We start from the raw sequence: 27,211 nt of genomic DNA, 5'->3' as shown, positions 1-27,211 counted from the left end.
AAAAAAAAAAAAAAAAGGAATTTCCAACCCTGATTAACCTGACTTGACCCTCAGCCACCTTGGATTATTGTCCGAAAGCAAAACAGGCCCCTTAACAAAGCTGCATTGTCCAGAGGCATTGCCAGGAGTGAAGCTTGCCCCTTTTTTTGTAGGCTTTACTGTGGACCCTAGGAAGTATCCAACATAGGCTAATATCCTGAAATGTTCTACCAGATGCCCTAAAGCTACAGCCTGCATCTCAAGACAAAATAGGCTGCATTTCAACGGGCACTACTGCTGCTGGGTATCTAGAATTCCAGTTTCTTAGTTGGGAGATGGTAAATCCTCACTCATATCTGACCTTAACTCAGCCAGGCTTACACTTCAGAAATTGCCCCCTCTGACATCATGCTTCTGGGGATCAGTTTCCATATAATCAGACTTAGGGTTCTAATGACAAAAATGCAACTCCAACTAGCTGGAAAAGCAACAACAAAAGGGAGGCAGGCGCTGTAAATGTATACACCCATGTAACTAGAAAGTCATTGGGGGTAGGTGAGCATCAGGAATAGCTGGATCTAGGGGCTCCTTGTGTTGATGTCTTTCTCAGCAGCTCCAGGTATACATGGTTCTGCGCATAGCACTTAGAATCACAGGAGGAGAGAGTGCCTCATTGACCTGGCTTGGTCTCGTGCCTACCCTGGAACCAGTTACATTTACCAGCATCTAGGTTTCTAGGTTGGTGCTAGAGATGGGATTTCTCCACCTGAATCTTGTGGACTGAGTTGGAGGAATGGTTCCTCAAAGGAAAATCAGGGTGCTGTTACCAAAGTAGGTGAAAGGTATGCAGGGCAGAATCCCAGGGCTCAGGCAGCACCGCCTCACCCCACGTTACACCAGTAGTGACTGGGTCAGGATTACCGGGCCAGGATGTGAACTCAGACTCTCTCTGACTCCAGCATTTGGGATCATCCCTGATGCCCAAAAAGTACTTGTTGGATTGAATCACTCTGTTGCAGAGAGTGAAGTGATGAGCCGTAGCCAGTTGTGGAGCTTTTCCAGGTTAGCTTGGAGGGGAACCTGAACTGAAGGAGGAATCATCTGCAGATGAGTTGAAGAAGTGCCTTCCAGGTAAAGGAAAAGTCCAAAGAGAAGGCCCAGGAGAAATGGAGGTGACTTGCTGAGAGGTGGGGTGTGATCACACCTTCTTAGAGCAAAGGGTGGGGACAGGTGTGAGACTGACTGGGAAATGAGGGGGCGTTGAGAGCCTTGCAGTTAAAGCTCAGGGTGTCTCTCTGCTGGTGTTCTAGAACTTTGGCCCTCGGTAGCCCCGCTTTGATGGGCTGGCAGGAGCTCCAGGGCCAACATGTCAGGCTCACCCGGCTCAGCCCCACAAGCCACGCTGTCACTGTCCACCTCTCAGAGGGCTGTTCCATGGCAAACGGCTGCCTCTCCCCTCAGGCCTGTGTCACTTCCGTTTCTCTGACACTAGCTGTGTGTGGTAACATGTGAGGGAGGAATGACCCCCCATTTCTCCAGCCACGAGTCCTGCCCTGTTTCCCTCTCACTCACAGCCCAGCACCAGGGGGGCCGCAGTCCATGCTCTGGAGAGGCTTGCCTGCCGGCTAATGGGTAGAAGACAGGCCTGGCTATGGGGCAAAATGGCCTCGGTTCTCACCAGATACCACAGCTAGGTGCTGAATGGGGAAGGTGTTGTGGAGAGTAAAAATGTGAGAAAAAACCCGAAAACGTTTAGCAACTGTAAGAATTATGATCCACAAATTCTCTTTTCCTCTCTCCTCGAGTTTTGTTTTTGTTTTTCTGTTCTATTTTGGTCAAGGCAACCTCAAGCTATTCTGCTCTCACCTGGGAACTTATGGCTTATTGAAACTTTGAAAATAAAGACACCAGGCTGTTCCTCGGGCAGGACATAGTGGCATATTTGGTTTGGTTTTTTTTTTTTTTTTTTTTTTTTTTTTTTTTTTTTAGTTCTGGTATGGCAGGAATTAGCTGTTGATTTTGGCTTGCTTTGCAAAGGGGCGTGGGTCGCTGGCCTTGTGGGGAAGCAGGTCAGCACTCTTGGCACTGCTGCCCTGCCCCACACTGCAGTCCTGGGAGTGAGGGCCTGGTCTCCAGAGGGGGAGGAACAAGTGGAGGGGAATGCTGCCGGGGCATCTTAGAGAAGGGGCTAGGCGTATTCTTTGTGTATGCACCTGGCCTTCACTGAGTGCCTTCCTGGGCCAGGGGTGTGGAGTGTAGGCAGGCTTTGAGGGGTGCATTTGAGTCACCAGCACCGACACGAGGGCCCATCCCGTTGCAGGGTGGACGGCTATAACTCAGCCATCATATGCTCGTGTAAAAAAGGTGGGCCACCAGGGGCTGGCCAGAAGTCTGAGCCCCTGTGGGGCTCACAGCAGGTAAGGGGAGACACAGGGAGTCTGGGCCGAGACAGCAGACAGTGTTGAAGCCAGAAGACCTGGATCTAGCCTGAACTCTGGCACTTTTAACGGAGGGGTGTTGGAAGGATTCTTTCCTCCTTGAATCAGAGCTTTCGTTTGTCATTCCAGGGGAGGCCCAAACCCCTTCCAGAGAGATCACCATGAGCCCCACTTAATATTCTCTTAGAGCATGTGTTCTGATCTATATAATATCATGGAATTTCAGTTTCACGGTCCTCCATGAGTTGGGCAGTGGTAGTAATTCCATTTTGTGTTTCAGGAAACCAAGACTTAGATCTCTATAAACGTTTTGGGTATATCCTTCCGGTCTTTTTTCCTGTAGATGTATATGTTTGTTTGTTTTTTAAGCAAAAATGAATTCATAGAATCATATTTTATAATCTGTTTTCTAAAGTGAGTATTTTATGAGCCATTTTCCAATACATGTCTACATCACTGCTCAAAGCTTCATATCATCACATTGTAAGAATCTACTGTAATTTAGCAAACTTGTCCCCTGTTATTGGAACTGTACGTTAAATCTCATCTTTTTGCCATTATAAACAGTGCTGCCGTGATATCTTGGAAACTAAATTTTTGCATATGTCATTAATTTTTTAGTGATAAATTCCTAGAAGTAAAGTTACTGGATCAAAGCGTATGTACTTTTTGGAGACTGGCGTATGGAGTCAAAGTGTCTGCTTTCCCTTCTTTTTCGTTTTTTATTTTTCGTTTTTTAAATTGGTAAAATATACAGACACATAAAAAGGTGCTCAACACCACTGATCATCAGGGACATGCAAATCAAAACCGCAGTGAGAGATCACCTCACACCTGTGAGAATGGCCAAAATCAACAACACAAGAACCAACAGGTGTTGGCGAGGATGTGGAGAAGAAGGACTTCTTACCCTGTGGGTGGGAATGCGAGCTGGTGGCAGCCACTGTGGAAAACAGTGTGGAGGTTAAAAGTTAAAAACAGAGGGGCGCCTGGGTGGCACAGCGGTTAAGCGCCTGCCTTCGGCTCAGGGCGTGATCCTGGCGTTCTGGGATCGAGCCCCGCATCAGGCTCCTCCGCTATGAGCCTGCTTCTTCCTCTCCCACTCCCCCTGCTTGTGTTCCCTGTCTCGCTGGCTGTCTCTATCTCTGTCAAATAAATAAATAAAATCTTAAAAAAAAAAAAGTTAAAAACAGAATTACCCTACGATCCAGTAATCACACTACTGGGTGTTGACCCAGAAGACAGAAAAACACTAATTCAAAGGGATATACACTCCCCCATATTTATAGCAGCAAGATACGGAGCAGCCAAGATACGGAGCAGCCCAAGTGCCCATCCACTGATGAATAGATAAAGATGGGGCGTATAGGTACAATGGAATGTTAGTCAGCCATAAAAAAGAATGAAATCTTTCTATTTACAACAACATGGGTGGAGCTAGGAAGTACAATGCTAAGCGAAATACGTCAGAGAAAGACAAATACTGTATGCTTGCACTCATATGTGGAATTTAAGAAACAAACAAAAAGAATGAGCAAAGGAAAAAAAAAAGGGAGAGACAAACCAAGAAACAGACTCTTAACGATAGAGAACAAACTCAGAGTTACCAGAGGGGAGGGGGAGTAAGGAGTGTGTCGTGATGGGCCCCAGGTGACGTATGGAGGTGTTGAATCACTGTTGTACACCTGAAACTAAGACTGTAGGTTAAAACACTGGTAAAATATATATAACACAAATTAAGCATCTTAACTAGTTTTTAAAAGATTTTATTTTTAATTGTGGTCCAATACATGTAACATAAAATTCGCTATCTCGCCCACTTCTAAGCGTACATACAGTTCAGTAGGGTTACAAACAGTCAGTGCAGCCAGTCTCCAGAACTCTTTATGTTGCAAAACCCCCACTCCGTAGGCACTGCGCATCTCGCCGTTTGCCCTTCTCTGCAGCCCCTGGCAACTGCTGCTCTCCTGTCTCCAGGAATTGGCTACTTAAGTTCTCCACGGAAGCGGAATCATACACTATTTGTCTTTTTGTGACTGGCCTATTTCACTTAGCGTAATGGCCTTAAGGTTTATCGATGTGGCCTATGGTAGGATTTCCTTCTTTTTGAAGGCTTAATAATATTCCATTGTATGCATGTGTCACATTTTCTTTATCCGTTCATCTATCAGTGGATTCTTGGGATGTTTCTACCTTTAGCCTATCGTGACTGATGCTGCCGTGAACATGGGTGTATGAATACCTCTTTGAGACACTCCTTTCAGTTCTCTTGGGTCTACACCCAGAAGTGGACTTGCTGGGTTCATAAGGTGATTCTGTGTGTAATTTTTTGAGGAACTGTCACTGCTTGCCACAGCGGCTGTACCATTTTGCACTCCCACAATGGCCTGCTTCGGAGTGTGATTTATAAGGGTTCTTCCCTCCCTGGCATGAGGCTTCCTCCCTGACGGCTGAAGTGATGACTTGCATTTCTTCTTCTCCTTCCCCCCAACCCAGGTACCTAACTCTGGGCTTTGTCTTCTGTGGGTGCCTTGTGTCCTTGGACCAACTGGGTAGGAGGGGATGGAGGGGTCCACCCAACTGGAAAGTTCCATTGCGGAGGAAACGTTGTGCTCTCCACCTCTGCATCGAGGGCCCAGGGCTCCAAGGGCGGGGCTTCTTGGAAAGACGCCCATCTGTGATGTGATGAGTCATCTTAGCCTGAAGAGGCAGGGACCAGCCTGCTGCTGAGCCCAGGGCTAAACCAGATCAGCTTGCCTCCAAACCAAAAGTTCCGACTTACTGAAAAACCAAGCAGTCTTCTTGAAAGGGGCCCTCCCTTGGCTCGTAGGGCTGCGTGTTTTCACAGAGAGGCCCCTTTGCCAGTGGGATCAAGAGGCAGTGCCCTGTGCTTCCTGGCAGCCCCTGGCTTCCTGCCCACTCACAGGGCTGTGTGACAACCACTGGGGTCCTTTTGGGGGCTGGGCTCAGGAGCAGCCCGTGTCATCTTGGATCTAGTGTTGTGGTTTGGCCACTGGTGCAGAAACGCTCACGGGGCAGAGGGTGAAGGGACCCGAGGGTTGGAGGGCCCGGTGGGTTTCCCATCAGATATTTGTGGACAGGAAAATGGACCTTCATGGGTGTCAAAAAGCAAACGTAAGGTCAAGAAACCCCTTTTTATGGGCAGAACTGGATGACTAGACTGTGACCGTCATTAGGAAAAGTCACTGCCAGCTTAGGAAGCTTTTTGGTCTTACGTATATTGGGGATTGTTTCATAGAGGACCACCTTAGTGACCATAGCACTTGTACCTTGATCTTGTAGTTTTCTGCTCTCACAACTGCTTCCTTCCCGGAAGGCATCCTGTCCGTTATTTTTGATGAATTTTCATACAGTGAGGTACACTGATCTTAGGTGTATAATTTGGTGAGTTGGACAGATGTAAACGCCCACGTAACCAATACCCCAGTAAAGACAAAGAACATTGCCGTCACCCCCAGAAGTTTCCCGCAGGCCCTTTTCCACTTGGTTCGCTCTGCACCCCCATCCTCAGCCCCCGGGCAATGACTGGTGATTGGTTGGTTTCTGTTACTACAGGTTATAATTTTGCCCTTTTTTGGACGCCATGTAAGTGAAATCCTGTAGCACGGACGTCTTTGATATCTGGCTTCTTCTGCACACCTTGATTTCTTGGAGATTCATTCATGGTGTGTGTATATCAAGAATTTGTCCTTTACTAACATAATTAAAAAACATTAAAAAAAAGAATTTGTCCTTTAGTGTATGTCTGAGTGGTGTTCCATTGCATGAATATGCCACAGTTTGCCTATGAATTCAGCAAACACCATTTTGTAAGTGGAGCAGGAGAAGGCCCGCGGGCTGTCTCCTCAGCCTAAGTGAGCGGGTGCATTCAGCTCCATACCCAGCCGCTCACCGGTCAGCAGGCCCTGCTCTCACTGGGTGCCAAGAGCAATCAGGAATGGGCAGAGAGGATGGTTCCAGGGAAGGAAAAAGGCATATGCAGAGGAGATGCAGGGAAAATGTGCTGCTGGTTCTGAGATCAGGAGACTTAAGAAGGCTTCAGAGAGGGGGTGGTTTTGCTGTGAGTCTTCCAGGAGGATGGGACTGAGAATTTCCGGAGAAGCATGGCAGAGAGGCCGCTGCTGGGCGCGGAGGGAGCACATGAAGCAATGGACAGTGGAGGCCCCCCTGGCACATGTTACTCGATTCACCACTTGCGGTGGCCAGCCCCCTGGAGGCAGCCTGAGCCGTCGGGCGGCTGGCGTCATCCACCCCAGGTCTGGGCGCAGCTGTGGGGCAGGGAGGAGCCCAGCCAGCAGCGTGTGTCTCGGGGAAACCACAGAGTACCTGTGTTGAAATGTCCACTGTAGGCCTTCTGGAATGGCTGTGATTGGTCTCCCAGGCCGGGCCTTGGAACAGTTGGTTTGTCCCACCTTCGTCCAGGGTGGGCAGGCCCCGCAGCTGGCGAGGAGGGGCAGGGAGGGGCAGGGCCAGCACCCGTGGTGAGCAGGGGTGCCTGCCTTCTGCCTTCTTTCTGCGTCTCCTCCAGGACTCCCACTATCCTCCGCCCCGTTTAACGCTTGCGAGTGAAGAGCTCTTCCCTCCTGGTCATGAGTCATTTGGCAGGAGGCCTGTTGACACTCGGTGACCATGGTCACTGAGTCTTTGTGTCGAGCAAGGTCCTTCACATTCTATGCCTGCCTTCACCTGGGCCGAGTCACCCCAACCTTCGGCCCCGTTCACGCCCCAGCCTGGCAGAGGGCAAGGTCACTAATGAGTGACCCATATGAGTTGGGATCTAGCCAAGAAGAACGGTAATTCCTTACCTTGTATTTGCAGGGCACTTTGTACTCTCTCAGGCAGGATCGGGCTTGCCATTTCTTCCGCCAGCTGGCCAGTGCTTGCTGAGTGCCTACCGTGTGCCAATCGGTAGAAAGATGAATGTGAGATGGTTGATGCCTTTAAAAGCGTACAGTCTGGCTGGGCAAGCGTGTGAAGAAATACGTGTGAGGAAACGTGGGGTAGGAGTATGTCCAGCATAGACTTGGGGCCCCAGGAGGGAATGGTTGGTCATACCAGGGTGTAGTAGGAGGGGCTCCATAGAGGAAGCAGCGCTCAGAGGGGCAGAAGATAAGAGGTGATTCGGGGTGGACTTGGGGGATTAGGTGGGGGGGTGCATTCCAGGCAGGAGGAACAACGGGAACAAGGTCAGCAGTTGGAAAAGGTTGGTGTGGACGCAGCAGCTGCGGTGTCGTAGCTCGGGCTGCTATAACGAAGTCCAGACTGGGAGGCTTATGCATGGCACACGTTTATTTCTCACCGCTCCGGAGGCTGCAAGTCTGAGACCAGGGCACCGGCACGGTTGGTTTATGGTGAGGGCCCTCTTTCGGGTTGCAGGCTGCTGCCTTCCTGCTGTGATCACATGGCAGAAGGGGTGAGGCAGCTCTCTGCGGTCTCTTTTATAAGGCTACGAATCCCGTTCATCACCTCCCAAAGACCCCTGCCTCGAATACCATCACCTTGGACGCTAGGTTTTCAACATAGGACCTGGGGGCCGGGGGCACAAATATTCAGCCTGTAGCACATGGCGAGAGCACCAAGGATGGCCCAGTAACAGGGATGGAATCCTACAGGGGCTGGTATGGACCACCAGGAGTTTGGACCTCACCCTGTAGCACTGGGGACCCCTGAAGGGTTGAAGCGGTGGATTTCTGGAAGGATCACCCTGGGAGCAGTGTGCAAGCTGCATTAGAACAAGACTGGAGGCAGGGAGGCCAGGGAGGCTGATGTGGTCATCCACTCGAGAAGGAAAGCCTAAAACGAGGGAGGCAGAGATGGGGAAGGGAAGTGTTGGGGGCATGGTCGTCAGTTGGCTGTTGGGGCGCAGGGCAGGAGAGAGTTGGGGGCTCTATTCCTACAGCTCGTCCAGTAAGTTCATCCTGAGGACCTGTTGCGGCGTGTTAAGTACGGTGTGGGACGCGAGGCTGAGAGAGACCTGGATTCTGCCCGTGAGGAAGCCCCAGGCCAGGACAGCACTCTCTAGTCAGGTCTGTGTGTTAGTCACCTGTGACAGAAACACAGTTGAGGCTAACTTGACCCAAAACAGGGTGGGGTGTTACGGTCTCATATACTGGGACGTTTCACAGGGGGAGAGCCTCGGGCACGGTGCTCAGACGGTGTCGTTAGGAATCTGCCGTTTCCAGTTTTATCTCATCTTTACTCTGAGATTCTATTTTTCCATGACCATGAATGTATTTAGTCTTTTTCTTGTCTTAAGAAAACCCAAACTAATGCAAATACAGTTGTTTTCCTTTATGGCATTCACTGCTGATAGGCGTAACAGTGCTTGCCCTTCTTGGCTTCTGACCATTTCTTTGGTTTGTTTTGTTTTTGTTTGTTTTTGTTTTTTTGTTTTTTTTTTTGCTTTAGAGCAATGATTTTACTTTATTTTATTTAGGAAAATTTAATTGTGGCTAAAGAAAATAACGGAACTTCCCATTGTAAGCGTGTGTAGGTGTACAGCTCAGTCATGTGAGCTATAGTCACGTCGTGTAGCCTCATGGTAAGGCAGGCTTTCCCAAATATTCGCGGGCTGATCTCTTCCCAGCTTCCCAGCTTCCCAGCCCCAGGGGAAAGAGTACTGGTTCTGCGCCCTGTGCTCATCCTTAGCCAGTCACTGTGGCCCCAGTGATGGGTCTGCCCGGGAGCTGGAGTGGGGTCCTCGCGCTCAGAGACTGCAGGAGGGCTGTTCACAGGGAAGGCGAGGTGCTAGGGCCGGAGAACGGAAGTGGGTCCCTGGAGGGCAAAGACAGCAGCTGTCCACTTCCGGTAGGCTGACCCACGCGCCAATAACTCAGGCGAGGTAGAAAGTGATTCTGTGGAAGGGTGCCTGTCAGGTGCCGCCTAGCTGAGGCCTCTGTGGCGTGCAGATACTGGGGGCTGCAGTGGTGGTGCAGAAAGGCTCACACTTCGCCCACGTGGGGCTTTCAGCGATTGGGGGGAGCGAAGAGCTGGGCGGCAGTAGCCACAGTACAGCGTAGAAACGGTGAGCGCGGGAGGAGTGGGTGTTTCCACCCAGCGACTTGGAAGGAGGGTCAGGAATGGTTCCTGCAGGAGCTGGCCTGGAAGGGTAGGCAGGAGTTGGTTGTGGGGGTGCCACGGTGTGGTTCCTCATGCAGGGCTTGGGGTGCCTGCCGTCAGCCTGCAGCTTGACCCCAGCCACTGCCAGTACCACTGCTTTAGCTCCTCCTTCCCCGCCGTGGACCTTCCCCCCACTGTCTGCTCCTAAGCCTGGGTTTCCCGGGGTGAGCCCACCCCCAGGCCTGGGGGCAGGGCCTGGGTTGGGGGGGGCAGGACAGGGCAGGTCTGAGGTGCTATCCTCCTTCCGCAGGCCTCTCCCTGGAACGCCTGCCCAACTCCATCGCTTCCCGCCACCGCCTGACCGAGAGGGAGGAGGAAGTGATTACCTGCTTCGAAAGGGCCTCCTGGATCGCTCAGGTGTTCCTGCAGGAGTTGGAGAAGGTGAGCTGGGAATATGGCACTCTGCTTCTGGCTTCCTCCATGGGGCGCCTATCACAAAAGGCCCCACTAAGCCCATGGATCGCCCTTGTGTGTATTGGAAAAAGGCACCCTCCACCCCTCCGATGCCCCTTCGCCTCCGTGGTTGGAAAGCTAATCACAGTAGAACTATTCTCTTAGAACGAGACCTTCGTCTCCAGCAAATAGATTTAATGAACGAGTCTGCACCAGGGAGCCCAGAGCCTCCTTGGTGAGCTCGACTGGGACGACCAAATGTGACAGCCTCGCTGCACCCATTAAACTTACGTAATCCTTACCGCAGCTCTGTGAAGTAGGTATTGTATTTATCCCCGTCCAGGAGATGAGGTTTATTTTTTTTAAAGATTTTATTTTTATTTATTTGTCAGAGAGAGAGTGCACAAGCATGGGGAGCAGTAGGCAGGGGGAGAGGGAGAAGCAGACTCCCCGCTGAGCAGGGAGCCCGACATGGAGCTCGATCCCAGGACCCCGGGATCATGACCTGAGCCAAAGGCAGATGCCTCACCGACCGAGCCACCCACGCGCCCCAAGTGGATGAGGTTTAGAGAGATGAAACCATTTGCTCACCACGGTCCCTTTGGAAGAGGTGCAGCCTACCTGGTCCTTGCAGTTAGGCATCCTTCCCCACCCTCAGGTGGCCAGGAAGCTCCCTGCTGGATCCCCTCGGGTAGGGGAAGCCTTGGAGCCCATTGTCCAAGCCTTTCAGAGGCCAGCAGAAGCAAGCCAGCTGGGGTCCGGAAGTCCTCAGGCCTCCCCTTCTGCCCGCTCCCCCTTGTGGGAGGCCTGTGTGAACTGTTTGCGAGACAGCAGTTGTGGTGTTAGCAGTATGCTGTGATGTTACCCCAGTTCTTCCCTTCTGGGGGGCTGTTGGTGTAATGGGAGGAGGATAGAGAGCTCTATTTCACAAAGATACTGCAAATGGTCACTGTGTTCCTGCTTTTGTGTCAGGTAGTACTCTGAGTACTTTACAGTCATTCTCGAATTTAACCCTCACACCCACTGGCTGGGAGAGGCCCTGTTGTTCCTATTTCCCAAGTGAGAAGCTCGGGGTTGGGGAGGAGTTCAGACAGTTGCTAAGTGGCATTGGCAGGATTAGAACCCTGGGAGTGTGGCTCTGACCACTTGTGGGGGAGATGTTGGGAGTGGTGCCCAGATGTTCTGTTCAGCAGTCAGGTAATAGGTGCTGCGCACAGCAGCCTGGGGTCGGTGTCCTGAAGGAGGAGGTGGTCATGAGCTGAGAGTCAGAGTCCAGAGACATTTGAACCTCACCTACTTAGGCAAGTGCCCAGATGCCACCCCAGCGCCTGTCTTGTGACAGGCCTTTTTGGAGGAGTCATCCTCAGGCCAGGCCGATTTTCCCCAGAGCAGGGTTTCTCGGCCTCAGCCCTGTGGGCATCGGGGCCAGATCAGTCTTCGCTGTGTGGGGCTGCCCTGTGTATTAGCAAATGTTCTGCAGCACCCCTGGCGTCTACAGACGCCAGCAGCTCCCCGCCTCCCAGCCCAAACGTGGTGACAACCAGAAATGGCTCCGGATATGCCAAATGTCCCTGGAGGGTAAAATCATGCCCCTGTTGAGTGTCACTACCCTAGAGTCGCTCTCCCTGATTGGATTTTAGGAGGACAGGAGAAGTGGTTGGGGGACTCAGGGAAAACAGCACTCGAGCACATTCCCTGGCAGAAGTCCACCTGGAGACTTGGCGTCGCTGAGTTGACCTCTGCTGAGGTCGCATGGATCCCTGCTGGACAGCAGTGTTTTGGGAGCCCTTCCCATTGGAATTCCATATGGTTTCCAGAAAACTTTCATGAAATAGATAGTTTCCCATTCAGTCAGAAGCCGAGGCTTTCGACTTTTAAAGGCGGTGCAGTGATGGGCGATGGGCGGTGGGCGATGGGCGGTGATGGTGTGCAGGGCTGGAATCAATGCCCTGTGGCAGGGGGCAGACAAATGGGCCCTGGGAGCTGGTTATCTTGGGTCAGGGGAGGGTGGGCGGTGGAATCCTGTGCATTTTGCTCTGTGTCCCTCCTGAGACCCAGCCCAAGCTCCAGGGAACTAAGAACCTCTCTTAAAGATAAGGTAGATGGCTCATTGATTTGTCTCGCTCGAGGGGAGGTGGCGTAGGAAAGGCAGGCCTATCTTGGTGGGGCTGCGTGATCCTCTTAGAGCTGAGGCTTGAGGACAGCTCAGTTAATAACACAACTGCTGCTCAGGTTTTCCTGGAACCTGGGGTCTTAGCCGTCGCGCTGTTCTGACAGTCCGTGGTTATATGACGGGAACAGTGCCTGGTATACGGTAGGCACTCGAGGGTTTATTGAATGAAGTGAACCAAGAAGTCGTAGAAATAGCCTGAGCCTGTGACTGGCCAGACTGAAGTTTGAGGTCTAGGTGCGTGCTGGCTTTGTGACCTCAGGCACATTCCGAGCCTCAGTTTCCACATCTGTGAAATGTAGACAAAACCAGCTCTGCAGGGCCGTCCTGGGCAGCACTCGGATAAGGAGAGTGGGTTTCAGACGTGTGTTAAACGAAAGCAAGTTAGGTCGGGTTTCGTCTGAGAATGGCTCCCGTGCCTCTGAGGCAGCTAGGGATGTGGGCTGGTGATGGGGCTGCCTATCCCCTGGGGCTGACTCCCACCCCAGCCCCTCTGACCGAGAACTCTGAGACATGTCTCTCTCTGCGTTCCCCTTCCCAGATCACAAATAACACCACATCACGGCATCTGAAAGGCTCTCCCCCAGTCGACTATGAGCTCACCTACTTCCTGGAAGCCGCCCTCCAGAGCGCGTATGTGGCAAACCTGAAGAAGGGGTAGGTCGCTGGCAGCTGAGCGGGACCTGGACATTTCTGTCTGGGCTGGGGTGCTCCGACGGTCGTCACGTGAAGTCTGGCCTCTCTGCTGTGGGTGTGTGTCTGTGTGTGCTCCCTTGAGAGGATCAGGGGGGGCTGGTGTGTTCCCGTCCTGTCGGGCTGTGGTAGGCAGAGGCCCACACCTGGGGAGGGGGGCAGTCCTGCCCCAGCTGGACCCCTGGCCTGGAGGAGGCCTGTGCGCCCCTTCTCTGTCTCCATTCTGCCCTCACTGTTAGACAAGGGGATACCGCTCGAGTCCCAGTCTTCTGCATGGTAAGAACAGGGTGGAAGGGTCCCCTACCAGGAGGCAGCTCTCAGGAGAGAATACCTCCCAGAGCTCCTGATCCATCCCAGCTGCGTGGAAAGTCAGAGGCATGATTATCATTTATTTGTATTATTTTTCGTGGCCATCCACAGCTGGGTAAGCTGCTGGCCCAGGCTTGAGTGTCACACCTTTTGTTTTTGTTGGGAGGCAGCGGTGTCCCTGTTTGGGACGTGTGGACCAGGAGGCCCAGAGGCCCAGGCGGCTTGACCCCCAAGCGTGGGGCTGGCCCAGAGCGCTGGGCTCCTCAGGCCGCGGGGACCCTGGGAAGCGTGCTGCCTGCGCGCCACCTCCACCGTCTATGCTCTTCCTTCCTTTTTTGGTTGCCGAGCTTCAGTTTCAGAGACACAGCGGCCCTGGGGGCCGGTTCCTGTTTTTGCTGCCCAGGCAGCTGCCACCTGGCTCCTCCTCCCTAGCTGCAGCCCTGTCCCCTGCCCCGGGGGTCTGCAGGTGCGGCTCTCAGGGCTGATGGGGGGTGTCCCCTTGGCGGGACCTTGGCGGGACCTTGGCAGCACGGGTCTGCCGCTGCCTGTTTTTGCGAATAAAGTTTTATTGGAACATAGCCATACGTACTGTTGACATACTGTCTCTCCCCCAGAGTGGAGTGGATAGCAGATCCTAAAATATTGACTCCCCAGCCCTTTATAGAAAAGTGCGCTGACTGACGCCGGCAGTGTGTTTAAGAGGCCCTCCCCTCCCAAGGCCTTCTGTAGGCACGAAGGGTAGAGGTGCTCTTCTGTATGGCACAGCCTAGGAGTAGAGATTTGAGTGTCCCCTTCAGTCTTGCGTTTAACCAGTATTCATTGTCTGAATACGTGCTAAGTCTGCGTGAAGCACTTGATAAGCGCTTGGCTTCGTGTGTATTTGGTCCTTCCGGCAGCCCTCTGCGGTAGGGGCTGTTGTTGCGTCCCCATTCTACGGGGGGAGGTGGAGGCACAGAGAACGTAAGTGACCTGTCCTGGGCAGAGCCAGGATCACGCATGCGGGACCCGTTGGGCTGCCCTGCCCACAGCAGAAACCCCGGGGGTCATGAGCCCTGCTGCTGCCGCCAGGTGCTCCCGCCTCCTGTGTGTGCTCCGAGTGCGCTCCAGCTTGGTAGGTGTGGCCTCAGCTTCCGGTTTGAAGAGTCTGGGGGCACCCTGCCATCTGGAGGTCGCCAAGGCAGGGCGAGGGAGTGGGAGGCCACCCAGCAGCCCTGGGCAAGTTCCTCTTTCACCCCCCACCCCCACCCCTGGCTCCGCTTCCTTCTTCGAACAGGGGGCTTCTGTTTGTCCTGCATCCGGGGGGGATGAGGGTCCAAGGAGAGGCAGGAGTGAAAAGCACCTGGAGTACTGAGCTCAGAACACAGGGGGTGTTGCTGTGAACCACCTCTCCACAGCGGTCCCCTCGGGACTGCCTGTTCCCCTTCCCCACACCACACTTGCTGCGGGTGTGACAGGTGAAGGTGACCGGCAAGGACAGCCAGGAGAGAGCCAGCAGTTATCAAGCACCTGCCCTGTGCGTGTGCTGAGCATACAGCCTGCTGTGAAGGAAGTCAGGTGACCCCAGGTCACTCGAGAGGGGACTGAGCCTCAACAAGGTTGAGTAACTTGCCCCACTTCACCCGCTGGGATTCCAGCTTCAGATCGGAGTAGCCTCGAAACCCATGTAATTTCCAGTTTTCAGGGAGGGGGTGGGGGAGCAGGACAGGGCCCTGGTGATGGTTGGGCTGATCCTGGCTACGCTGACTCAGGACTCTCTCTGCTCCCCTGGGACCCTGAGTCACCATCCTCAGCGGGTGGCTCCTCTTCCCGAAGCTGGTCCCACCCCTCCCCGAGGGGGCCTCTTCCTCCCTGCCTGTGTTCTGCACACTCTGGCAGTGTGTGGTGGTGCCTCCAGCAGTGGACAGAGCATTAACTAACCCTGACCCCTCCAGGAGAGCCCAAGGAATTCCAGTTACTTCTGTGCCTGTCGCTCTGCCCCCCACCCTGCCTCCTCTTTTCCTTCTGAAGCACAGAGTTTAGTCCTGAAAGACAGGATGCTGACTCTTCTCCCCCGGCTGCCCCCCCCACCCCGTGCCTCCCAAATAAAGAGCAGTGGAAACTGAAGCATTTCTTTCCAAGCAAACAGCCCAGATATTTGAAAGCTTGAGTGTTGAGCAGCCGTCCCCGGGACGCATGGCAACAACTCAGCCCCTTTGTCCCTTTCCTGTGCCCGCGTCCAGCCCAGAGGTGGCCCGGGAATGTGACGGTATTTTTAGAGCAGGGGCTGTGGCCCCGTGTGCCTGGCTGGACTTTAAATAATTTCTTTCCCCCTTTTCTCTTAACGGTAGCTAATACTTGTTGAATACTTAGCCAGAATCCTATGAAGAGGAACTAATAATGTCCCCACTTACTGAAGGAAGGAGAGGGGAAGACACTTGCCCAGAGCCAGCAAGCCTGGTGCTGAACGGGGTCTGTCCCCCCACAGTCCCGGGCCTTGCCTACCACCCGCCACAGTGGTATGAGCTTTCGTAATTACTCACGGTCTTCCGAGTTACATCTTCCTTGGTGAATCACCAGTTCCAATGGGGTTTTTTTAAATATATTTGTTGTTGTTAGGAAGTTTAAAAAAAAAAGAAGGCACCTCGATCCAGGGTTTCTCGGGTACTGACCCGTGGACATTGCGAGCTAGATACCAGTACGGCGTAGGCTTGAGCAACATCCCTGGCTCCACCCGCGAGATGCCAGTGGCGCTTCCTGCCCCGAGTGTGACAACCAAAAATGGTCCAGACATTGACAAATGTCTTGGGTGGTGGAGGGCAAAATCATGCCCAGTGTAGAATGGCTGCCTTAGCCGAAGGTTCGAGAAGCAGACGTTCAGGAGTATATTGGGACCCCGATGTCTGATGTAGGGTCTTCTCCTCCAGGGCCACTCTGAAAAGTCTTTTAAAGATCTCCAGAGCCATTTCCTGTTGATGAAACCCCACCACCACCTCACCTGGGGCTCTTGATGTGTTTGGGAAGGTGGTAAAACCCTTCCCCATATAAAGAGAGGTCACAGCCTAGTAAGGGGGAGGGGCTAAGGAAAAGCCCCCAGAGAGGAGCCCAAGAATTCATGTCATACATAGCCTGGCTCACCAGGCACCAGGCCCCCCACCTGACTCACACTGTTGAAGCCGGAAGCAGGATGTGCTCCCCTCCTTCGGGAGCTCTTCCATCCCAGCACGGAGCAGACAGGGAGCAGAATGTAGCTGTCAGACATTGCTCCGTGCTGGGGAGGGAAGGGAGGCGGGGAGGCTCGGTGCTGCTGGGATAGGGTGGGCTCTTGAGGACCAGGGAGCTTCTTGTCATTAGAAGACTTCCCTTGGGCCCTGAGGAGCAGGGGGAGGTGGTGGGACCTGCTTCTGGGCAGAATCTGAGAGCTGGGCCCTGGCTGGACAGATGGCCACAAGCAGTGCCTGCTCCCAGAGTCCAACCTCCATGTGATGGTTTGACATAATTTAAAGGGTGTGGTGTGGTATTCTCCACTGTGCAAAATGGGGGGTGGGTGTTGCTTGACCTCCGACAGCTCTTCTTTTATTCTGGGCTTTGGTTGAGACTGGGCCTAAGTATTTTAGACTTAGTGTGTTTGAGGGACATTCATTTTTCCCAGGGGCCTTGCCCTATTGATGCATAGTTAATTCCCCCAACGACTCCTGCCGCTTGCCCTGTAGCTGATGACAGGGTTTCTGACTGACCTGAAACTGAAAGTACGGGACCTGAAAGGAGTTAGGAATTGGGAGAGGCCCCTTCCAGAGGGCAGGGGGCTGAGACCCCGAGACCCTGAGACCCTGCGGTTCGATTCCCCTCGCTGCCACCAGAGGGCAGCCATGGACTCTGATCGGAGCTCTGTCCCAGGTAGTTGGCAGGCGCCAGCTGCCAGGAGAGGGCACCTTTCTGACGTGTTCTGGTGGCTGCGGACAATGGCAGTGGGGCCCAGAGTCCTAGCTATGGGAGAGCTTTGGTTTTGCTTTGCACGAAGCAGCTCTGGGGTTGAGGCAGCAAGGGAAGCCAGGGCCGATGCAACAGCAGGAAAGTTGACTGTCCCTGTCCAGGGCCCTGACCTCACTAGGACAGCTCCCAAGAAACAAGAAGTGAGCTGTAGGCTTCTTCCCCCAGAGTGTGGAGTGGTTTTTACCCGTCCTTCTGCCTACATCTGCAGAGCCTCTTCTGGGCTCTGGGCTGAGAGCGAGCTTGAGCCGTGTGTATTGAACCAGGTGGGCTGTGTTTCGCGCATGTTAAAAAAAATGTTTTTTTTTAAATTACTAAAGCAATATGTGCTCACTGTACCAAAACCAAACAATAGAGAAGGGAGTGTGTGTGCTTTCTAAGGGAGTTTCCTGGGGCTTGGCAGATTGTTCAGTCTCACAAAAGCACTCCCTTGCTGAGGGGTGTGGGTGCGGGTGTGTGTGAGTGTGTGTGTGGGTGTACAATTGCACATGCTTCACCTTGCCAGCTAGGTGCTGAGTTGAGAGGCAGCTAAGGCTGCCTGAGCTGCAGACGGCTGTGGGGGAGGGGCTCTGCCCTACGGCAAAGGCAGCAAGGAGGCTTAGAAGGCCATCCGCTCTGGTGGCGTGACCCCGTGAGGGGTGTGTTCACTCAGCCCCGTGAGGGGTGTGTTCACGCAGCGGTGGTTTTGTCTTGTCCTTAGCAGTCACCCGCTATCTGCGGTGCTGGGGAGGGCAGGAGACAGATTGCCTCCTGGGGGGGAATCCTCCAACAGGGAAACCCCGGAGAGCCTCCCAGTGACCTGTGTCACTCTTCGGGGCACAGCGAGACCTCTGAGGCCCACGGGAGAGAACACACTCTCCCTGTATTTATTGTTAGCACCCACTCACTACCCATCCCGCGCCTCGCTAGAGAGGGAAGATCTCCTTGCCCGAATGTCCCCAGTGCCCTACAGGGGAAGCGTCACTGCCTTTTTCTGGAACTTGGGGTGAAGAAAAGAGCTTTAGTTTTTGAAACCAGTGCTATGGGTCTATGGCAGGAGTGAACAGCTTGACAAGTGTTTGAACTTCACCTGACCTTGTCTCCTGATTGAACCCTCCAGCTGATCTGCCAACTGGCTGTGCTCTTCTGGGTCCTTGACCAGAAACCTCTCCAACACAGTTAGTGCCAGCCCTGCAATGGGGACTCCTGGCCAGGGTCCCACGCCCCAGTGTCTGTTTAGATTCATTCAGCCATAAACTCCATGCAGCCTTACTCTCTCTTTCAAATCAAAACAAAGGAAAAAACAAAACAAAACAACATTTGTTGAGGACCTACTGTATGCAAAACACTTTGCTAAGCTCTGAATAAATCAAAAGGGTGGCTGATTCAACAGATGGTGAGCTTCTTACCTGCAGGGCCACGAATGAGATACTCATTTCCTCATTCTGTCTATCCGTTCTTCCACGAGTGTTTGTTGAACGTCTCTTGTCAACGGGGCTGATGACTAACCAGACACTGGGTATATAGTAGGTACTTTGGAAAGACTAGTCACTTAGCTGAATTTCAGGAGTCCTAGCGTTCACGTAGCCGGGAGAGGAAAGTGTAACCCTGCTGGGTCAAAAGACAAGCATTGTCTTTCTCAGGAAACTTTTTAGTTTAAAGGGAGTGAAGTCTGAAACCTTGGTTTCCGCCCGCCTCCCCCCTCGGGTAAGCGATGGCGTGGAAAGGCAGCTGTCTACTGGGGTTTCATTTTCCCATTGGAAAATGCGAGTTTATGTATTCCGCAATGATTTCTTGAATGCCTTCTATGTGGGCCAAGCATTGTGCTGGTAGCTGGGAGAACAAAGCCTCCCTTACCAACCTCATCCGAAGTTGTGAAGACTGAGTGAGACGGAGCACTTTGGAAAATCTGCCTGCTGCCTGCAGCTGATCGGGGGGCTGCGGGGGGCTCGCCATCCCCTTGCGCCTCGCACCTGGAGGTCTCCCTCGATGACCCATCCCTGCCTGCTCATCTCTGTGTTTCTGTTCCTGGCCAGCCAGGCTTGACTTGAGTTGGGATCAATGGCTTCCTGGCTTCTCCACACGCAGCCTGATTCTGGGCCAGGGTTGGTCTGAGGCCCTGTTTGAATATTGTTAAAAGTGGCAGCTCTGCTCTGAAAGGTCAGCGTGAGAGACGGAGAACAAAGAGATCTTTTAAGCCGCCCGCTCACGGGGCTGGGCAGAGCCCCAGCTCTACCTGGCACGGGGAGCTTTCGCTCAGGCTGGTGGGAGAAACCCCATCTCATTTCCCATTTCCCAGACGCATAAGCTGAGGCAGAGGGGTGTTCCCGACATCTCAGAACAGGTCAGGGCCAGCTGGGAGCCCAAATCTCTCCCCGTACAGCCCTGGCCACTGGAGTCTCTGTTGGTTTTTCTCTTTATGGGCATTCCATAAAAATTGGGATTTACCCGAAAGATGCCTGAGGGTGATTACTTGCTTTGCAAAAGGATTCCTGGGAGCTGATTTAGAGGCCAGAATCCCTTATAGATTTGAAAATAGTAAAATTACACAACTTTGGGGACATGGGATCTTGTGAAAATGCAGTTTTGAATCCTTCATTGTGTGTGTGTGTATCGGGGAAGGCCGCATCCCTGAGAGTGCATTTCTTTGCACCCCCTAGTGCCACGGTCTGGGCGCCCTCTCCTAGTGTTGAGAATGTGGAAATGAAAGGCAGAGAGAAGACAGTCCTTGAGCTGGAGTGGAAAGAAGAGGCCATAGCCCCTCTTGGCTCTGGGCTCCTGGTAGCAGCCTGAGCCGGGCTGCCAGGGAGGAAGCTGGCAGGGAGCTCACAGAGTGGAAAATCACCCACAGGTCCCAGGAGCCACAGGCGGTCTCTGGGCCCTAGGGCTCTGGGGCAGTCCCAGGGTCTAGCCCCTGGGCCCAGCCTTGCCCCAGCCTGTGGCCACTGGCCCAGCTGCCAGGGCATTGCTCTCCTGCAGACTTCTCAGAGCCAGACATTTCTGCTCCTTTCTGGAAGCCCATGCAGTCTCTTTTTGCTCTCTCCTGGTGGCGGCTGGTACTGGGCTTTCCCCTCAGCTGGCCTGACGTCGGGCTGGCTGTCCAACTCTGGGTTCTTTTCTAAGGCAGAGGCCTCGGTGGGACTGAAGGGCCCTTCAGTCCCACCGAGGCCTCTGCTGCAGGCTCCTCCTACTTGGGCTCCTGGGGCCTCCCAGGCTGTCCCTGCGTGTGGTGTGTCTCCCAGGAAAATACCGTGTGTATGACCCCTGCGGGGACAGGGCTGGTGGGAGGAGAAAGGTGGACACAAAGCTGGGAGATCCCCTCAGGTACTTCTGTTCTGTGCCCCCTACTCATTCACTTCTGGACTTCCACACAAAATAATGTGGCAAATTAAAACATAATTGAATAATATCTTTAGGACCCAAAGTAAAAGGGGAAAGGAAAGTAACTACTGTTTAGTGTACCTCTCCCACGTGCCTGGATGTGTTTGGGCTTCACACGTGTTCATCTTCTTGACAACACTATGAGCAAATGAGGAATCCTTGTCCTGTGGACAGGGAGATGAGGACTCAGAGTGGCTGATACACTCTCCCAAGATTACAGATTTAGGATCTGGCTGCAAAGCTGGAGTTTCTGTGTCCCGGTGTCCGTTCTGAAACCTGGCTTCTTAGCATGGGAGAACTAGAAGACACTTAAGACAGCCAAACCGGTGGTTTTCAAAACTGAATGTCCACGGGAACCTCCTGAAAACTTGATAAAACACAGATTACAGGGCTCACCCAAGAGTTTCTGATTCAATGGGTCTGGAGTGGGGGGTCTCAGACTTTGTGTCATTAATCATTTCCCGGGATGCTGGTGCTGCTGGTCCGGGGACCAACTTTGAGAACCTCTGGTCTCATCTGTTGTTTCTCAAACTGTACCTCTAGTGATACACAAGGTGGTTTTAAGTGATACACAGACTTTTTGTAAGTACTTCTATATTTAATATATATTGGCAAAAATAAAGAAAGAAAGAACTAGCACACCAAATCCATGATTCCAGGTATTTTTGATTAAGATGCATCTACTAGGGGTGCCTGGGTGGCACAGCAGTTAAGCGTCTGCCTTCGGCTCAGGGCGTGATCCCGGCGTTATGGGATCGAGCCCCACATCAGGCTCCTCCGCTGTGAGCCTGCTTCTTCCTCTCCCACTCCCCCTGCTTGTGTTCCCTCTCTCGCTGGCTGTCTCTCTGTCAAATAAATAAATAAAATCTTTGAAAAAAAAAAGATGCATCTATTAAAGTAAAAAAGAAGATGTAAAGAAAAGTATTGCATAAATGAAAACATTGCTGATGTGCAGCCAGTAGCAAAACTTGCAACTGTGGGATGCAGATGACAGAAGTCTGGGAGACACTGTCCACACGGAAGGCCTGGTTTTAATAGAGGAGGAGACTGTGCACAGCCCACAGAGGTGAGCCCCTCCTCAGTTTACGTGGCATTGGTGGCAGCACCCAAACTTGAATCGTCTCTCAGGGCATTTGTGGTTCCCTGGCTGATTAGCCCCTCCTGGTTCTTCTGAAGCTCTGGACAGACTGGGAAAGGTCACTGTGAGTCTGATTCTATCCCTGTGGTCTTTGTCTCCATTCTCAGCCCTGCAAGAGAGGGTCTGTGTTTATAATGTTGGTAGTTTGCACATCTTTGCTTTCTTCTCTGAAACGAGAGGTTCCCAGAAGGCAGGGACTTGGTCTGCCTGTTTGTCCTTTTATGGCTCCAGGCCCCAAAGCCCCCAGGAATCTGTTCTGTGCATGAAAGATGCAGGAGGGGTGCTTGGAACTTTCTTGGCTGCCACCTTTGGCTTTTCATCTCTCGGTGGTCTTCACTTTCTAAATTGGCCAACCTGGCTGATGTTTCTGCTTTACCCTGTGAGCTGTGATCCAGGGAACCCCCAGAGCAAAGGAGAAGGGCAGGCCTTAGACATTCACTGAGCACCTGCTGTATGCCAGGAGCCATGCCAGTCCTGAGCTTCCAAAGCAAGACAGGAGCCCTGTGCTCCAAGTGCACGGTGCACAAAGGGTCAGCCCCAAAATGGAAAATGACCATGCAAGGTCACGCTTCAGAAGAGGAATTAACAGGGTGCGAGAGGGACGCAGGCTAGAGGGGCAAGTGTGGGGAGGGGTCTGGGACGGCTGCAAGGAGGAAGTGTCATTGGAAGGGCTTTCTGAGGATGAATGCGGAAGGGCTGTTTAGGGCAGTGGGAGGAGTCTGCCAAGACGACATAGGTCATATGGTCGGTTATTCAAAAAGGACCTGAGTGGCAGGAGACGAGATGGGTGAGAGGCGAGGGGCAGACTCACCACAATGCCATGATGAAGATCTAGACTGGATTCTGTGAGCTCTGGGGCTGCTGACAAAGGGGCCAGCCTTGGCTGGGGTGGGGTCGGTAATAGATGATGTTTGCATGTCAGGCGTACAGACTTCTCCATGGGCCATGGAGCAGTGTTTCAAACTGCAGGCCACAATCCAGTAGTGGGTTGCAAGATGGGTTTAGTGGGCTGCAGCCAGCATTTTAAAAAAGAGGAGTAGAACAAGATGTCAGGGGCGCCTGGGTGGCTCAGTCATTAAGCATCTGTCTTCGGCTCAGGGCGTGATCCTGGAGTTCTGGGATCGAGTCCCACATCGGGCTCCTCCGATGGGAGCCTGCTTCTTCCTCTCCCACTCCCCCTGCTTGTGTTTCCTCTCTCACTGGCTGTCTCTCTCTCTGTCAAATAAATAAATAAAATCTTAAAAAAAAAAAAGAGCAAGACGTCAAATTGGAAATACCAGAGTGGACTGCACACAGTAGGGCTAAGTAGTGCATCAAGAAACTTGCTTCTGTTTTATGTAAGGAAAGTGTGTGCATGCTGGGTTGCAATTTAAAATGTATTTTTTTTACTCTGCATCACACTTTAAAAAGCTTGCAAGTTATTTCAGGGCCCAGAGGGCTGGCAGGGGTTGGGGGGAGGTGAGACTGGCCCGTGTGGGTATCCAGGCCCCAGGTGATGCAGGCTGGACTACGGCCCTGGTGTTGGGGACCGAGAAGTGAGGATGAACCCCAGTGTTGACCAGATGTGTTAGGTGAAGATGGAGAATTCGAGGCTGATTCAAGTCAGTCTGATACCAACCAAGGCTTTTGGGCCAAATGACATCTTGTTTGAAATACTCAATCTTGGTCCCCTTCTGGTGGTGCACTGGAACCCAGGGTTCTTGGGGTGGGGGCTGGGAGGGAGAGGGATCCTTCCTGTTCTTTGATCGACAATGTTCTGGGCTTGTAGGATTCCTGTGTTACAACTTCTGACCTTTCATTCCGGTTGACTGTTTTCAAGTAAAACTCAAATGGGTGGGCTCCTGCTTGTGTCTACAGGTTTGATGATGATGTCTGTGGGGACTAGGCTGGGAATGACCCTGCTTCTACTGTCTTCCCGTAGGAACATCGTGAAAGGGATGAGAGAGCTCCGGGAGGTCCTACGCACCGTGGAGACCAAAGCAACTCAGAACTTCAAAGTGGTAACATGGCAGGGCCTCGGGGCTGGGTGCTGGCTGTGGCTGGCTTATTCAGGGGCCACTTTCAGTGGGAAACAACAGAAGCGCTAGCAGGCAGCCTCTGAATCAGGGATGACAGTATATTACATGCACACGTCTCCTCTCTCTGTCTGTTCTCACAGCAGACATCATTAATCAATCTCAGCATCCTCATCACAGCACTGCACAGAGCCCCTAGCGTTAGATCAGAGTTAAAACCCAATGTCATCCCTTCCTAGCAAGGCGGTAGGCTAACTGTTAGGGATTGTTTATGGCCTTAATAAATAACCTGGACTCCTTTTCCTGCCCCAATTCAGGCCTACCTTCTTAAGCTTTAATTCACCCCAAATCAGAGCCGCAGCTCCTTCTCACTCTAGAATTTTTGATCAGATATCAGGAAGGTATCTGGTCGGGAGCACTGCCCATGCCAGTGGCTTCACGCTCTGCAAGGACCTGCTGAATACTCAGAGCTGTGCTGGGCTCCATGGGGCCAGAGGAGGAGGAAACATACCCCCCGTCTAGGAGAGGACAGAGGACAGAAGATTAAGAAGAAGCCATCAAAGGCCAACAGAAGGGGCGGGGTGGCCTCAGTGCTGGAAACAGAGAGAAGGGGGCTCCTTGGAAGTGGAGTGGAGTGGTGGGCCTCCGAAGGGGCAGCACACTGCAGGCCTGGCGGATTTGGCCGGGTGGTAGGCAGGGGGCATTCTGGGTCTGAGTTCCTCCCTTTCTGCCAGATGGCGGCCAAGCATCTGGCGGGGGTCCTGCTACATTCCTTGAGTGAGGAGTGCTACTGGAGCCCCCTGTCTCACCCGCTGCCTGAGTTCATGAGCAAGGAGGAGAACACCTTCATCACGCAGGCCCTGCGGAAACCTCACCTGTACGAAGGAGACAAGTAAGCTTTGCTGGACCATGCCGGTCTCATGCCACACTTAGGGCTCCAGCGTCCCCCCTCTCTGCCCTGCACTTTCCTCCAGCTGTCACCCAGCTCACTTCAGTATCCTCAGGAGCCAAATAGACCAGGGAAGACAGTCTTAGGATGGGAGTTGGGAGGAGCATTCTAGAAGGCATCCAAAGGTCTAATTATTCGGGGGTTACCTGCCTTCCTACTAGTGTTCATATACCTTGTCTCTTATTTGTTTAATACTTGATGGTGGGATCTGAGCAGCTCTCCCCTGCCCCTTGCCCTGGCTGCATCATGCAGCCCTGGGTGCTGGAAGGGACGTCTCTTTCCCCAGAACAACTGCAGTATTTCTGGCCCCGCCGCCCAACCCAGCCTTTTTGATCCAGAACTCTGGGGCTTGAGAAAGAGCTGCAGGTGGTATCCGGTGTCTGTGAATTATGCAGGAGGGGGTCACCTTACATGGGCAGCTGCCGACTCCAGGGCAGAAGGGCCGGCGTGGCGGGCCAGCCTCGCTGCATGGAGAGGCTCGTGCTGGAGCCGCCGCTGCCGTTTGTGTCTTTCAGCCTCTACTGCCCGAAGGATAACATAGAGGAAGCCCTCCTGCTGCTCCTCATCAGTGAGTCCATGGTAAGCTCCAGGCCTTTCCCTCTCTGCCGCAGCGGGGTAGGGCTGCAGGGCTCAGGCACAGGCCGCCAGGTCCTGACCCAGCTCAGCCTCCCACGGATGTCCCTGAAGCAAGATTCTTGCATCTGCCCCCTACACGGGGGAGAGGCTCACTTCCTAGGTTTGGGTCTGGTGCACAGGGCTGTACTCGGGGGGCCTGCGTAGGGACTGAGTTACGAGTTCCCAACACCTCTTCTGGAATCACAAAAGATGCTTATCAGTGAGTCATCAGTATACGCTGAGCAGCCCTGTGCTGGTTCTGGGACCGATGTGGGGGGGTGGAAAGAGCAGGGGCTTTGAGCTCTGCCACGGTTAGCCGAGGACCACGGGCAAATCTAAAACCCCCGAGCCTCAGTGTCTCCTCCTGTAAGAGGAGGGTAGTGCACAGAGCTAAGTGTGCCTGTACAAGGAATTCTCTCGTTCACACAACGGTTTATTATTACCGTGCCAGGCCCTGTTCTGGAAGCCAGAAACGCAGCAGCAAACAAGTGAGAAAAGTCTCTGCCCTCGTGGAGCTTACATCCTAGTGAGGGAGGTGAACAATAAATTAGCGACCGCAGTATCCAGGACACTAGTGTCTGAGTGCTGTGGAGGGGTGAAGCCTGCCTGACGAAGCCTGCATGAAGTGCTCTTTGGCTGTTATCACAAGACCCACTTCCCCCGCGGCAGGCAGGGAGGTGAGCCAAGCTCACACCGCGGTACATACATGTGCGCACATGCACGCATGGGCCCTGGAGCCTCAGTGAGGAGAGAGGTGTGGTCCAGGGAGTGGTGAGAGGGATGGCCTGCAGTGGTCTGGGGGAGGCGAGGGCGGGGTGTGCGGGAGCCACAGAAGTCAGGGCTGGGGGTGCCGTCCACATGGCGTGCTGGAGCCGAGTCCAAGGCTAGGTCTGAGCCTTCTGACCGGGGGTCCTCTCGGAACCTGGGAGCTGGGGACCCCCCAGGTGGAGAACTAACATTGCTAAACTGGCACATCTGAGAGCAGTTTGTGGAAGTAGGAGTTTAAGAAACAAGCCCCCAAGAGCTGGGTCCCTGAACAGACAGAAATGAATGTTTCCTTGAATAACCTGGGACCATGAGTGCTTTTGGTCAGTGGGTTTCCTCCACCTGCATGGGTCCGTCAGCAGGTAGGCAGGAGGAGGGACGCTGGACTGAGGGGGTGAGAGATCACGGCCTTCCTCAGCTAGGCTGTGGTACTAGAAGTTTGTAGGGTCGTGCAGGTGACGGGGTAAGTGGTTGCTCCAAGGAGGGGAACCCAGCTGGTTAGCCCAAGGTGCGGATAGAAATAACGAGCGCCAGATTTGATTTTCGTGGGAGAACAGTGCACTTCTCACCAAAAATGGGCCCTGACTCTGACCACAGACTGACCCCGGTTTCTAATGATGGAACCTCAGACATAGACCAGTCCCCCTCCCTTCCCCCCCCCCATGAGCCATCTCCCCACCCACACCCTCAGATAAGACCTCACTGAAGTCACCTGTCTTGGGAAACTCCCTCCCTGCTGAGGCTTACAGGTGGGAGGTAAAAGGGTGAAAGCAGAAACGTTCCTTAGGTCCTTTCTCTGTCAGGTTCCAAGCCGATGATCTCATAGACGGAGGCATTATGTTGAGCCATATGAAAAAATCACAATTTCATACACTTCAGTCTAGGAGTAATATGTTCCCATCTTACAGATGAGAAGAGTAAGGTTCCAGACAGGTATCTGTTGTGGTCAAGGTCACACACTAATAATCCTCACAGCCATGATTCAAATCACGTCAGTCTCCCTGGATAGCTTTCAGAGCACAGGCAACGGAGCCCAAGCCCTGGACTGCAGTCCGTTCTGTGACTTCCGAGTGGCTCTGGTTCTCGGCTTCCTCATCTGCAAAAGGGCTAAGCGGGTCATTTTCAGGATCAAATGAAACGAGGCTCAGGGAGGGCTTTGTCAACAAGGACATGGCTGCCGGCATGAGACAGCAGGGGGGCTGAGGCTGGATCCTATCTCCCCCAGCCATTTTCTGTGGCCTCTGCCTGACCTGGGTGCCCAGGACCAGAGTTCAGGTACTC

At 53.1% G+C, this 27,211-nt stretch overlaps 1 protein-coding gene and 1 long non-coding RNA gene across 3 annotated transcripts in view; one reads left to right on the top strand and one right to left on the bottom strand.

Annotated features, from left to right (window-relative positions):
* The window catches only part of TTC7A (tetratricopeptide repeat domain 7A), a 115,238-nt gene that overhangs the window by 20,193 nt on the left and 67,834 nt on the right, over positions 1–27,211 (top strand). The window contains exons 4-8 of one of the 2 annotated variants that reach the window (XM_040623505.1): positions 9,808–9,938; positions 12,662–12,777; positions 23,508–23,586; positions 24,336–24,493; positions 25,066–25,129. In XM_040623505.1, the coding sequence (XP_040479439.1) occupies positions 9,808–9,938; positions 12,662–12,777; positions 23,508–23,586; positions 24,336–24,493; positions 25,066–25,129 (548 nt within the window). Of the gene's footprint in view, positions 1–9,807; positions 9,939–12,661; positions 12,778–21,405; positions 22,432–23,507; positions 23,587–24,335; positions 24,494–25,065; positions 25,130–27,211 lie in introns of those variants that run through there. The other variant, XM_008699839.2, reaches the window with a different exon arrangement.
* On the bottom strand, positions 8,811–15,826 carry LOC121101045. The gene is made up of 4 exons (XR_005832993.1): positions 15,642–15,826; positions 10,572–10,766; positions 9,884–9,986; positions 8,811–9,538 (listed from the first exon to the last, which is right to left on the bottom strand). It is a non-coding gene; the product is annotated as an uncharacterized LOC121101045 (long non-coding RNA).

Source organism: Ursus maritimus, unplaced genomic scaffold, assembly GCF_017311325.1.
Source record: "Ursus maritimus isolate PB19 unplaced genomic scaffold, ASM1731132v1 scaffold_6, whole genome shotgun sequence".
Taxonomy (NCBI): domain Eukaryota; kingdom Metazoa; phylum Chordata; class Mammalia; order Carnivora; family Ursidae; genus Ursus; species Ursus maritimus.
The sequence above is the reverse complement of the archived record's forward strand: the minus strand, read 5'-3'. Positions and strand labels throughout refer to the sequence as shown.